The sequence below is a fragment of the Alnus glutinosa genome, chromosome 1 (assembly GCF_958979055.1).
Source record: "Alnus glutinosa chromosome 1, dhAlnGlut1.1, whole genome shotgun sequence".
Classification (NCBI taxonomy): Eukaryota; Viridiplantae; Streptophyta; class Magnoliopsida; order Fagales; family Betulaceae; genus Alnus; species Alnus glutinosa.
Window position 1 is genome coordinate 40662668 of NC_084886.1, and position 14928 is coordinate 40677595.

General features: G+C 32.7%; 1 protein-coding gene across 1 annotated transcript; it reads left to right on the top strand.

The window, feature by feature from the left end:
- The first annotated feature begins 11772 nt into the window (after nt 1–11772).
- Nucleotides 11773–14266, top strand: LOC133881367 (acyl carrier protein 1, chloroplastic-like). Its single transcript, XM_062320284.1, has 4 exons — nt 11773–11975; nt 13119–13226; nt 13689–13811; nt 13928–14266. Exons 1-4 carry the CDS (start codon nt 11922–11924, stop codon nt 14057–14059), a joined length of 417 nt encoding a protein of 138 aa, XP_062176268.1. The 5' UTR covers nt 11773–11921; the 3' UTR covers nt 14060–14266.
- The last annotated feature ends 662 nt before the right edge of the window (nt 14267–14928 follow it).

A 14928-nucleotide genomic window follows, 5' to 3' on the forward strand; every position in this document is an offset into this window, starting at 1 on the left:
TCTCAGAATCTCTGTTTAAAACCCAACGGCTTCTTATTAGCCGAATAGCCGGCTTATTAGCCACTAAAATTCTCAAATTTCAATTATTATTTTAAAATTTAAAACATTAACACTTAATTTCGTTTAAACTACAATAAAATGTGATAAATAATTATTCAGTGGGGGTGATAAATGTTGATATGCTTCTATTGCAACCATTTAATTTAAAAATAATTATCAGGATATGAAAAAAAAAAAAAAATCTATTTGATAGAATGTTATATAAATAATAGAGAATTTTGATCCTTATGTTTCGTGTTAATCTAAGAAATCTTTGAATAATGATTTTTTTAAAAAAATAAAAAAATAAAATTAAGTGGTTAGAAGGGATTTTGCAATCATGCTTGTCTCTCGAACCATAATTCTATAAACCATACATACTTTCACATGTTCAAATATTTATTAAACAATTGAAAAAAAATAAAAAAACCTTTTTTTTTTTTCTTATGAAACGATTGAATTTGAATTTACATTACTCGAAATGATCATCATATTTCAACACATTCAACCCTAGAAGCACTCAACTAATTTTCACTTCAATTAAGCCGTTTAGGGCCATCTTACTATTAGGATTAGAATTAGAAATTACGCTAGAATAGAATTTATATTAAAGTATAATTTTATTTAATAAAGGATTATTAGCCATCAATTAGAATTAAGATTAATTTTACTTTAAAATTAAGTTTATATAATGTTATAGTAAATGTCTATTTAAAGACACCAAAAAGTTAATAAAATAAGCAAGAAGTTAATTATCAAGTGTTTGCCTAATTGCCCCTTATTGTTATAAGATTTAGGGTTCTTTGAAGTACCCTTAAAATAAAATGCCTAAAAATTTTCAAATTCTCTTACAAAATTGATTTTTCTTGTTAATTTTCTGTAAGATGTCAACCCAAAACCCTAATAAAAGACAAAATTCCCTTGTAATATCATCATAAGTAGTGACGCAGCCGGATGGATGATTACCACATGTAATTCCACCAACCCCAAAAAAAAGAATTGCAAAAGAAAATAAAAAATACCCACCGAAAGTAAACTGAAAAACAAATATCTTTTTTCTTCTTCTCCTTTCTATATTTTCTTTCTCTGAAAATGCGAAAGAAGAAGTAGGAAACAAAAGTGATCCATAAAAAAATATATATATAAATATATAAAATAAAAAGGTTTTTCCCATAATGATGGTGAATAGGAGTTTTCCCATTTTGACTTTAGTTTTTCTCTTTCTTTGAAGATGGGTAAAGGGGTAACAGACAAAAATGACATGAAAAGATGGACAAATAAACAATGGGTGTAAAGTGTAAAAGTATAATTACATGACATCTTTTTATCTTACAATTTGAAAGGAATCATAAAGTAATCTAATAAAAAAAGAAAAAAGAAAAAGGAAGCATAAAGTAGCATGAAGCCAGAATGATTGTTATAAATGGAGCCGAGAAGGGGAGCCTGCTAATAAATTGGGTCAAAAGAAGAAAAACCAAACCGTTTTGATCTCCTAATCAATTTAAGATTAAAATAAATGCACAACGTTACAGAACAAATGTTCATCTTTATTGTTTGTAACTCCCTCTCTTTTTCTCTCTCTCTCTCTATCTATCTATATATATATAATAACTGGACCTGTTCGTAGCCTTGGTGGGTAATAAGATGTCACAAACTTATAAGAGGCCGGCAGGGAGAAAAAGTAAGAAGATACAAAGCTTCACAGTAAAGAATTCATATAACTTTTAATAGAGGTATAAACAAACAAAGATACCCGTAAGTTCATTCGGGTTTAGCTCGATAAAGCTTAATTCGTACGCGACTTGATTATTAGATAAGTCTTTCATGAATACAAAATTAAACTCGATTATTAAAAGATACATATCCGTATAAAACTCGGTTCTTCCATTTAAAGTTCGCAAATATACTCGCATAGGGCTCGTGTGTGTGTATATATATATATATATATTAATTATTAAAAATAACTTATATAGTATCTTATTTATTAAGTAACAATTTAACAATAGTCATTTTTTATATAATATATATGAATGTGTATATATTGAATATTAATTATTAAGTAACAATAACAATAATTGATTGGTATACAACATATAATTATATCTATATATCTATGTAATATATAATTTAATGATAAAAGTTAATCATATGGTCATATCTTAAATAATCTAATCATTAAGTATCTATTAATAGTAGTTGAATCAGCATATGATATAAGTTATATATATATAACAATTTATATGATACTAAATCTTAGTAGTTAGGTGATATAATAATATGGCACAATATATCTTCATTATATAATGTAAATTATGTAATAATCATATGATTCGTATCAACAAGTTAACAAGACTTATTTTGTATGACTATTAATCAAGTATGATATAATCTAACAATCCATATGATAACTGTTGGGGAATTATTATTCCCGAAGCCCAAGCGGACCTTTACAGAAGTTTGGGCCCCGCCAGCCCAACCGGTTTACCTGATCTAAATGACCCTGGTCCCACGAGCTTGGGATCCAGGTGACCTTTATCAAAGGGGAAGTGAGCCCGAAAGTCTAACTAAGGCCCATCCCTAATCCAAGAAGAAGGCCCGTCGGCTGAGCCCAATGTAGGGCTCAACCCACTTCCTGCCAAAAGGTGACAATTCGAGATACTCGGTTACATTTCACAAAGGTGTTTCTAGTCCGGTCATGGGTGTACACATTCCGGATTATCGGAAGACTTACATTCCGGGACATGCAAACCAACGTTTCAAAGACCACGATTAGAGAGATGTTCTCCATCATTTCAAGGGATTAACTGTCTCACCTCTTCAGTATAAATACAGGCCAACCTCCAGGTATTAGCTAGCAAAAAATTGTTATTATTGAAACACTGTCATTATTATACCAAAGAAACTAACTTAAAGCATCGGAGTGGGACCAATTGGCACCCCTAGCAAGCACTCTTATTGCTATATTGTTTTGCAGAAAAAAATCAGAAACATTTTCAAACAGCTCGTGTCGCTTAACATGAAACTGTATCAACACTAAATAGAACAATATATATATATAATAGTCATGGAAATATTCAGCCAGCTTTTTAACATTATCACCTGAGGCCTGAGGCCACTCACGCAAGCACGCATGCATTACAGCTGTCAACATTTGGGAAAATGTCTCTTATTCCTAAATCCTAATTCATAAGTATACGATTCATAGTAATATAAACTATAAAGATTATGATGTTATAAGTTATAACTAATATAACAATTTATATGATACTAAATCTTAAAAGTTAGGTGATATAGTGATATGAGCCATATGGCACAATATATCTTTTTATATAATCTAAATTAATTAATAATCACATGATTCATATTAGCAACACTTATTTTGTATGGCTATTGACTAAGTATGATCTAATAATATAAATTATGTAATATGATCTAACAATTCTTATGGATATAATTAAGTATATAATCACATGATTCATATCAACAACACTTATTTTGTATGACTAATTAACTAAGTATGATCTAATAATATAAATTATATAATATGATCTAACAATTCATATGGATATGATTAAGTGTGTGTGTATATATATATATATATATATATATATATATATATATATATATAAAGCTTCTAAGGCTATACCTATAAATTATAGTCACATAATTCTTAAATACTAACTCATAAGTATACAATTCATAGTAATATAAATTAAGAAAAACTACACTTTACCTCCCCCCCCCCCCCCCTCTCTCTCTCTCTCTCTCTCTCTCTCTCTCTCTCTCTCTCTCTCAATGTTTCATCGTTTTTTTTTAATTTTGCATCCAAAGTGGAAAAAAAAATTGCAATGCACCCCAACCAAGTTTCCTAATTTTACAATGTAGCCATTCTGTTTGTTCTTCTTTATAGAAATAGATCCACGTCCGACACACAGGGGTTTTTAAGAGCAAATCTTCTAAAAATATCCATAAAAAAAATCGTTTTTTTTTTTAAACAAATAAAAATGACTAAAAAAAATTGGGAGGTGCCTAGCCACCCTAAACCCTTAGGGGGTGGCTAAAGCTCTAATATGCACATTTTGTCCATAAAATATTTGATCATTCCTTGGGGACCATTGGAATGGTCTTCGACATCATTCGAATTTTTGGCCCATAATGTGTTTTTCCTAAGTTTTATAACCAGAACATGATCTACCACTTTCCCATGACTCCAAGAGGTTACAATACTTCTAAAGGGACCATACAACAAGAACAAACGTTTAAAACAACCAAGAATACGACATAGCTCAAAAACCTCAAAGGTCATAACTTTCTTTCCATAGTGACATTCCCCTTATTAAACAAATAAGGAAATGCTCTAAGGTGTTGAAAGGTAAGTGGTTAAGCACTGCTTTAAATCAAAATGAAAGCTACTCTCCAAAGTTCAAACCTTTCATGCAAGGGTCAAGCTTAACTACCTAAAATACCTAGCTTTTAACCAAAATTAGGCGAAATGCAACAAGAATAAAAACTACCATGAAAATCAAAGGTCTAACATGAAATATAATACATAGATTAACGATAGGTTAAGCTTTATACCTTACATATAGGAGTTTTTAAGCCCTTAAGAGCACAAAACCCTCAAGAAAGGTCCTTATCCTTCTTTCTCTCCCCCCGGCCACATGAGCCCATACTGAAATGGCCAAATCTCATTCACATGCAAAATAACACTGTTCGATCGTTTAAAGTTTTGTTCGAGCGTTTTTTGAAAACCTAAAAACCCTAGTGTTTTGAATACCCTACTTTCACCATATCTTTAAACCAATCATTTTACCACCTTGAAACTCATTTGGGTGTTTTACAAAAAACGATATTATCTTTTACTTTGTGTATAAAAAGTATGGTATATATATCCACATTTTTAAAGTAGCATACATATATGTATTAAAAAGGCTATAGTATATTCATATACTTAAACTGGTGATTTATAAAAGATTTGCCATGCATTTGAGTCTAGTGTGGCAGGATCTATTCACTCACCTACACAGTTAGACAAATAAGCAAATGTGGGTTAATTACACACATTCCCCTCCCCCCCCCCCCCCCCCCCCCCCCACTTTCGGCCCCCAAACTACCACCACATTTACACTCACACCTTTAAATTTTGAGTCACTGCAACTCGCTACAAACTATCATTTTGTTTCGAGTTGCACCCCAAGTCAAATATGATCGTTAAATGTGGATGGAAAACTTGCCTCATGCGTGGTACGTGACACTGAGTTGTTTAAGCTGCCAAAAATGCTACCAGTTTGAGTGTGTCAAATTACAAAAATGACCATGTTAATCATAAGCATTTTAAATTTTGTTGCTTTTCTAAATTACCCCCATTTAGAGGGTAGCAAATTATGAAAAACACCACACCATTATTGTCTGGTTAACGGATCAAAGGCTTAGCATTAATGGGTGCCACCTGAAATGACAAGCAAGCCTAAGATTGTTAATGTAAAATAACGCATTTAGGACGATACTACTCGTATGTTTTCAACAAAAATTATGAAGACACCACTATCTTTTCATATGAACCACTTTTTTTGAGAGCACTAACAGTAGCTTGCCTTAAACTTTTCCTCAATTTAGGGAACTAAACCACTTTTTGCTTCCCTCTTTAAATGCACTCCACAATAGCTTTCCTTATATTTTTTCTATACCATTTAAATATTCTTTAAATTAAATGATAGAGAAAAGAAAAAGAAAAGAGATATCATTTAAATATTGTTTCAAATAAAAGCTAAAGGAAGGAGAAAGGAAAAATAATTTTTTTTTTATATGAAAATAATGTTAAGGGAACCACTTTTGCTTCCCTAGATTTAGGGTACAACTTTGGTTCCCTTGGTGTTTCATTAGTTTAGGGAACAATAAAGAAATCTAATTCAAGAGGTTTTTTTAGGAGTTTTTCCTATATTTAGAGAAACTGTTACTAGTGCTCTGAATTAGTTTTTCATCTTCTCGCTTGCCTTCTATCTTCGTCTTTCATTTTAACCTGCTTTATCTTCTTGAATCTTCTAACCTCTTTCGCATCTCTGTTGTTTAATTTGTAATACTCCGCTTAAACACATGACTATTATTTTAAAATGATCATCGGTTTACAAACCACGAGACTTTTCAAATATTTTAAACTAATTAAAAATAAAAACTTCTCTAAAATATACATGCATATGCATACATGTATAAGTGTTCCATGATTGTGTTCAAAAGAGTTTTAAAAATAATTATTTTTAAATGTATTTCAACCATCAAATGATCGATGCCCTACATTGATCAATTGATGCACGTGGCACCCATCGATCGATCAATGATTGGATCAAACAATCGATGCCCTGCCTACATTTTTTTCAGGATTTCTAGCCTTTTGTATGTGGGAAAGGTCTTATTTAAGAAGGTAGGATAAACCTTAAGTCTCATTTTCGCCCTTTTCAATGACCTAGTGGTAGTACGCTAATCGACTACATGGATTTTACATTTATAAGTTTACCACTCGCAATAGTACGAATCAATTGTACTATAGTAAGGGTGATCGAACCACAAATATTATTGGTTGTTTTGCGTAATAGGATATCTAAAGGAACGTATCTAACTTAACTTAAGAGTAAAAATAAGAGTAAAGGTTGTAGAATTGAAGCTACAACAATAAGGTGAAGAAATGAAAGCGGAAAATGAAAACAAACTTAAAAGAAACTTAGGATATTGATTTTGTCCAATCCTCAACCAATGAAATGCTTAAAGTCTATATGGATCTTCCTAACATGCATGATATAAGCGCGTAATGGGCGTCAATCATTACGACGACCTCGACACGAAAACACTTTCGTTAAGACGTAATCATAAAGCACCTAGTTTTACATTAAACAACTTCACATAAAGATTTAAACTACAATTGAAAAACGTTTACTCTACCAAAGGTGTGGAGTGATTAATGCTCTCTAACTTACTACTCTATAAAACATCCTAACAAGCATACACAATACATGAAAACCCTAATTAGGCCACAATGATAAGGTATCTAGTTTTGCACCGGTCTATTCCATGTAAAGATTAAACTACAATGGAAAGACATTTTACACTACTAAAGGTATGAAATGACCGGTGTTCCCTAGCATACCCTATAAGGTGACTCTAATAGGTAAACACACATCATGTCAAATAGAACCATTGCAAAAGACATCGTTCTTGTTTCCAAGAACGTTGGTTTTACTCAAGAAATCTAAGAAAACTCATAGACAAGTTTAACTCTTTTTCATGAATAATTAGATTGGAATCTTGAAAACAAAACCTTTTAGCATGGGTTTTGAGATCCTCTAGCCTTTAACAATCATCAAACATATCTAAAAAATCCTAAGAACTTCAAGAACACTACATGGTTTTTGGAGAGGATTTTGATCAAACCCTAAGATAGAATTTAGCTAGAAATAAATTAAGCTAATCTAAGCATGAAATTAAAGGAAAACAGTAAAGAAATAAGAAAGAAATGAAGAACAACAATTATATTTAACTTCTACAATTCGGATTACAAGAAAATAAAGAAAAAGAAAAGCAAACTAAGCTAGAAAATTGAAGAACAAGGAAGAAAATACAAAGGGAACAAGCTCCCTGGATTTAGGTCCAGAGAGTTGCATCAAAGAAACTTAAAAGCAAGAAAATTAAATTGATACACCTAAGCAAATCTGAAATTCCCAAAAGATGCATAAACTAACCTAAAACCCTAATCTCATATATATAGAGATTTAATTTACAAAGGGGACATCAAAGAACAATTTTTGGCCGCACAAAATAGTGTCGACATCCTCTGTGAACCACCCAAATTGGATTAATTTCATCCACACAAAGCATGTCGACATCCTAAGATTTTCTCGAAAAATATCCAGGTTCGATCGATCGATCGATTTTCTTCGACTGATGATGCGATCGATCGATTCCTTTAGTGAAGAAATAATCGATCGATCGATTTTCCTTGGTCAATTTTTCATCTTTTCAGGATCAGTCTCGAACTCTGAAAATGACCAAATTGCCCTTGATGTATTTTCATGTCTAATTCAAGTGTTTTGAACTGGATTTCAACCAAGACCTGAAAATAAGACATAAAACAAAACTACAACAACACGTTATATATACAACAAGAAGTAGGTCTAACAAATGCAAATTAAGGGGTCTTGAATAGAATAATTCAAGACTTATCACCCAGCCCTAGAGAGAGAGATACAGAGGGCAATCTTGGAGATCTTGGTCCTCAAAACCAGGAAAAGCTCCAACCTTGTTATTAAGGAGGCTTAACCCAACTCTTAATCCTCATTTTTTATGCATGTTTACTTCTGTAATTTTCATTTGTAATTATGCTTAGTTGATTTTTCTAATAACATGAATTAAAGTTGATGTTTTTTATTTTAAGAAAGTAAGATTCATGTATGAAAACTATGGACTTTGAAGATTTGTTTCCTTTTAATAACAAAACAGTATTGAAACACACACATTTCAACATTTCAATGCACTTATCTCAGATTGCTAACAAATGGATTAGGGTTACAATGATAAAGTTATAATCTTTTGTCTTTTAATGATTCTTGTAAACCATGCTTGTATTTAACATGTGATAACATGACGTATTATGTTTGTTAGAATTTTTAGGACTATTACAAGTACTAGTTAGGCTTGCGATTAGGGTTTGGTAGGTGATAATTAGAGAAAACAACTTCTAGTATAGTGTCGATTGATCGACCCTTGATTATCAATTGATTGATCAAGACAAAGAATGCTTGATTAGGGTTTTTAGATACATGATTAGGATTTCATGTGTAAGATTATGGTTTTTAATGTGGAATATGTCTAATATTAGAGTATGACTTACAGAAACATGAAGTTGGTCTTTTGAGAACTCCAAGATTGAAGATGAGCGATCAAGGTAAGTGAATACTTACGAAACGATCAACCAGTTTTATCATGCAAACATATTATTTTTCTTTATTAATTGAACAATCTTTTATGAGTTCTTATTAGGAACTATTATGTTGTGAGCCTAACAATTACAAACAATGATTATAAATGCATTGAGACTGACTTTTATTTGCTAAATGAACTATGATAATTGAACATATGTTGTGTGGATCGTCATATACCGATGGCGGGCACATGTGTATAAAGACATGACCCCATGGTCCATAGTTTATAGTTATGTTGGTTGGCATTGGATCCAATGGTTTTATAGGTTACCTATGCAACCATGTATGGGTAGTGGTCACAATAAACGGTATTGCTAGTAGTTTGGACCACTTAGGGTTGGATTCAGTAGGATTACTAGTTCGTAATGGTATGTGTGCTTCATTAAGGCACTAGTGTTGTACTACATGTCTCACGGGACAGAGCAAGTCCTATTAAGGGGGGGTTAAAAGCTCGAGTAGACTATATGGAGTAAAGTTATAGATTTTGAGTAATTATGTACATTATTTAAAATACTTTATTCTGCATGTTTCCCTTGCATCAAAACAATATGTGAATTGTCCTTGAAAATATGGATTCTCTAAACAAAACAATATTTGATACTAACATATTAACATAGGCAACACTTACCAATCTTGCAAAACCCATGACATTCTCAATTACTAAAGTCACTTGTTATTATCATGAAATAAGGCTCACTGCATGTCAAAGTTCTGTAATAATTTACTTATTAAGTCATGGACTTGCTCAATTTCTTTTCTACCTATAATACATCTTAGTGTTTTATTGTCTAGCAGGTTATAAAAGAGGTAAATTCGAGCAATTCGTAAGGATGAAGATGCTTAGCGAAGAGTTTGTATAGGAAGGTTTGTATAGTATAGTTTACACAGTAATGGGTATTGTAATTACATTATGTTGGAAGCCTGTGATTATATTTTATTATAGATGACAATATTGAGGTTACTTAATATTTCAGCTCAGGTCATGATTTTCTCGTTTTCCGCTATATTTGACTCTGATAAATAGTGTTTAAGGTAGTAATACCAGCTAGTTACAAGTTAATTAGTGTGGAGACACTACGAGTAAAACTTCGAGTTAATTAATTATTGGGGCATTACATAATTTCCAATTTGCATCTCCATAGATCGGTTTCTCGATCTAAAGACTTTTGAAAGGGTAAGTGTTATTTTATGATCTCTTAACTTTTTGTTTTCCAAAATTTGGGTTTTTTCTTAATGTTGTGTGCGTAGACAACAAATTCTTTTTTGAAAAAAAAAAATGTTATTTGGACCACTTGGTTGACCACACACACAGGGAGAGAGGCTATGTGCTTATGTATTTATGTAGGTTCCCCCAAACACAATTTTTTTTTTTTTTTTCGTTTCTCTTGTATATACAAAAACAACCAATAATGGCTCTGATACCATTGTTAAAAAAATATTCACAACGTATAAAAATTAACAAGTTTTAGTATGCCTCTCTTGGTCCTAAACAGAATTGAGTTGGGGTTGTTCCACGTGCTTTAGCTCATCTTTCCACTCATACCAGCCTTCCAAATAGGTAGATATCTCCAGCATTTTCTTCCCGACAATGGAGCACATTACGAGAGTAATGCCCACAATTTTCACAATCTAAGAACACTAAAAAACACTGAAAATGAGAGAAATTTTCTAATGCCTTCGCCCATCCAATGGGAGTCTATATATAAAGTCACACCCCATTTATGGGGATGCTAGAAAATAGCCATGGAGTCGGGTGTAATGCATTGCTTATAAGAAACAAAGGGGCACGCTCATAATAGGATCAGGACCCTTTCCATTTTCAAGTGAAACTAAGAGAAACTATTTCATAATCTAAGCTATATTTTACAAATTTAATTATGTATATATTTTCATGTCATTTAGAATTATTGAATGACGTGGTACCATATACACCATTAAATATAACAAAACAAAATTTAGTCTGTAAAATGGTTTCATCTCCGCTTAAAAACATTTTTCACAACAAAAATGCCCATGTTGGGCAGGGACAACGATGTCGTATTCCTCCCGCAAGTAGGCAAAATTTTCACAAATTCATTTAATTATTAGTACTTGTATTGGTGGAAGGGAAAGCTAGAAGTTGAAGAAAGAGCATATGAAGTTGAATGGCCTAACCCATGGATTCAGCCATTATTGCTAACCTAACTCCCACTGCCTCCGCACCAGAAATTTGTTGCTGTTGACATTAAAATGCCTAAAAAATGCAGGTATGTTCATAATTTATTATTATTTGTGGGACAAGATTTACAAGTTATTTGGGCCATTGGGTTGGTTTGAAAACTTAATATTTCCTCTAAAAAAAATTTTAAAAAAAATTCTTTACAAAGTATTTGGAATTTCTGACAACATATTTGAAATAATTTTATCATATTTGTATAATTGGTTGTTGACCATGTTGAAAGAAAATTATGTCGGCATCATTATTATTTTATTATTATTAATTTATTTATTTATTTATAAGTTGGCATCATAATCTTTGGGTGAGCAAGGATATCGGTAAACGAATTGAGATTGTTTACAGAAACAGAGGAATTTTGATTATATGTCGTTTCATAAACCCCTATCATCCCTTAAAAAAAAAAAAAAAAAAAAAAAAAACCTATCACCGCAACCAAACAAGGAAAAACGAAAAGCCGGAACATGGACACGGAAGAAGCCAAACACGCCCCAATGAGGTCTTCGATACAAACAAAGCCCAACAAATCTCAACAAACAACAAAGAAAGAAACGAAAAACATCTATAAAACGTTGTCAGCCCTCCTTCAACACGCACACACAACACAGTCTTCGTGCACTCCGTCTTTCACAGCTCACTTCTCTCTCTATCTCTCTCTCTCTCTCTCTCTCTCAAATCTCAGATCTCTCTCTGTTTCGATGGCCTCCCTGACAGGAACTTCGATTTCCATGGCCTCGTTCAAGGCGAGCCTGGTAATGAATCTCGATCGTCGCTTATATATTTCAGTCATTTAATTATTATCAGATTTACGAGTGAATATTTTGATTGTTGATCGTTCTTTTCCTTCTTCTTCTTTTTGTTAATCATAGATTGCTGTGGTTTTGTTTAGTGATTCAGATCGTCATTCTATCAGCTTCATAAAATAATTTAATTGTAACTCACACACACATACATATGTTAATGTTGGTTTCTTTCAGGGTTATAATTGGGTGTGGATTATTTTTATTTTTTGGATCAGTTTCTATGTTATGGATAGTATTTCCTTAAAAAAGAAGAGCTTTAGATAGTTGTCATTGGAATCTTGTGACTAAGGATTTAGAAGTTTCAAATTCGTGCATGCAGGCAATTGTTTTGTTTTTGTGACTAAGATTCTGATATATTGCGAAAAAATTAGGTTTCAATGCTTTGTTAATAAAAATTATTTTTACTTTTTATTCCACACACAAGAGAATCTTATTTCGTTTTTTTCCCATATTTTTAAGTAATGAACTTTTTTTTATGGGTTTATATTATTATCTTTGATGTGATTCAGATTTTGTTCTTTGAATTATTTAGTTCCGAACAACCATAGCAAGCCATGTAATCAAGACCCATGAGGGCCATGACAAAAATATGTCGCATTTCGTGATGAGCCTGAGTTAACAATTCTAGCAATACGTGGGTTCATTGATAAAACTTTTTAGATCGTACTTTTTGGCTTTTCTGCTGAAAAAGTGTTTCGATGTGACATAAGAAAGTAGTTTTTGAGTGTTTTATGTTTGGAGTTGTGTATTAATGCTTTTACTATTTAACTTTCCCAAAAAACGTTGTCAAACGAGGGTGATCTTTCTATCAAGCTCTGTGGTTGCTGGATATGGGTTTAGTCTGTTTAGACCTTTGGAATTAGATGGTTAAATGTCCCAAAGTAGCTGATTAGTAGAGTACTTGATGATGTTTGTGCAAAGATATATAAATAAACATTGTTAAGTTGCAGGAACTGATGAATGGATTATGCCCTTTAAATTGGTGTAGGAAAAAATTATGAAAATGCATGTGAAGAAGCTTTTTCAATTTCGTTATACCATATTTTCCATTTCCGGGACTTAATTGGGTTCTTGTGGCTGATGTCTAAGCAGGCACCTAGCAGCAGGGTCTCAAATCTGAGATCAGTTTCCCTTCCTATTAGTGGGAAAAGCTTCACATCGCTTAGTTTGCGGCCAGCACGCTTTCGTGTTTCTTGTGCGGTAATTTCTTCAATCTATAATATTCCAAAATCTATCAATGCTCTGACCTTTCAACAATCACATTCTAGACATTTTCACTAACATTGTGGTTACTTTTTCAACTTTTATTTGTCAAATAAGATCCTGACCTTAACAAGGTCAGCCTTACAAGTGCTGTGGCATTGGGTCTTAACATTTCCTATTTTTCCATAAACAATTGTTCAGCCTCCATGATTTCTAATTCCATTCACTTCTTGGAAAAGAAATTAAGCTCATCGATTACAGTCCACATAAGAAAGTGGTTGTTTTGCTTGCCATTGTCATTTGATAAGCTGCTTTGTCTCGGTGTTGTGTATGGGAACATTTGTTTTATTTAGAAGTACTTTGTGCTTTAGAATTATGAAGTTAGGACATTTATATTTCAAGCTTAGTGTCCATATGACGATGTAAACCAGCAGTAAGATTGCTAGTGCTCCTGTGTAGGCCAAACCAGAGACAGTGAAAAAGGTGTGTGAAATAGTGAAGAAGCAGCTGGCTCTTCCTGATGATTCTGCTGTCTCTGGAGACTCAAAGTTTGCTGCCCTTGGAGCTGATTCTCTTGACACGGTAACCAATATTTCCTCCAGAACTATGGATGTGTTGTATTTGCTGCATATTTTATTTCGTTCGGATGAAATCCTCAATTAAATTCCCTGCGGTTGTTTTTTTTTTTTTCCCTACAGGTTGAGATTGTGATGGGACTTGAGGAGGAGTTCGGGATCAGCGTGGAAGAAGAAAGTGCCCAGAGCATTGCCACTGTTCAAGATGCGGCGGATCTGATTGAGAATCTCGTTGAGAAGAAGAATTGTGCTTAAAAAACAGTTTCAGAGAATGTCAGTCATATTTCTGTATTAGCTTTTTCCTAGAGTTTTATGTTCCGTGCAGATCTTGCTACTGTCAGTTTGCCTGTTGTTCAAGGAGCTTGTGGCATTCTCAATGAACTCGCCTAGGGCTTCTTTGTTCCCCACTTTATTTATCTCGAACTTGTATGCCTCCATTTTATATATCTTGCTTTTCTTGCCGCCTCTTTCTTCCCTATCCCTTAAATCAGGTTGTGGATTAGCCAAGGGATTTTAGGATCATCTCTCACTCATATACTGTGAAGGTGGGATTTGATCTCAGGTCTCTTTGATATAATATGCCAAGAGATATTACCGGCACTAGCAGCTAAGTTAGTACCTTTCTTGTTTGTTTGCTCATCTCAAGTTTCTCAGTCTTTTCTTTTCTTCTTCTTCTTTTCTTTTTTTGATGACCAAATTATAATGAAACCAAACAAATCAGAATACAAGCTGCAGAAAACGGCATCTACACAGCATCGCCAAAATACAAATTAAATTAAACTAACAAATTAGTACATAGTATTCAAAGAGCCTTAGTGAGAGACACGAAAACTTTGTTTGGATTTTCAAAAACTAACTTTACTTCAAACTTTAAAGATAATAATCTAAGTTGTTTGGTGTACTTGCGTCTTCGGCCTCTAAAGTTGTAAAATTATGAAATTTTACAAGGTGGATTAGGAGTACACAATCTAGCAGGTAAATGAAGTTTTTTTTTTTAATTGAATTAGGAAAAAGGTTACAATAGAGGATCTATTCCATTCCTGATCTTGATGGAAAAAAGAATAAGAGATCTAGTGGAAATGCTACCAAACACACGGTGGGTAGCGGCCCATTTAACTAAAACA

Coding starts and splice junctions, on each gene's coding strand:
- LOC133881367 (XM_062320284.1), top strand. CDS start 11,922: ATGGCCTCCCTGACAGGAACTTCGATTTCCATGGCCTCGTTCAAGGCG. Junction 13,227..13,688: donor GCTTTCGTGTTTCTTGTGCG/GTAATTTCTTCA, acceptor GCTCCTGTGTAG/GCCAAACCAGAGACAGTGAA. Junction 13,812..13,927: donor GAGCTGATTCTCTTGACACG/GTAACCAATATT, acceptor TTTTCCCTACAG/GTTGAGATTGTGATGGGACT.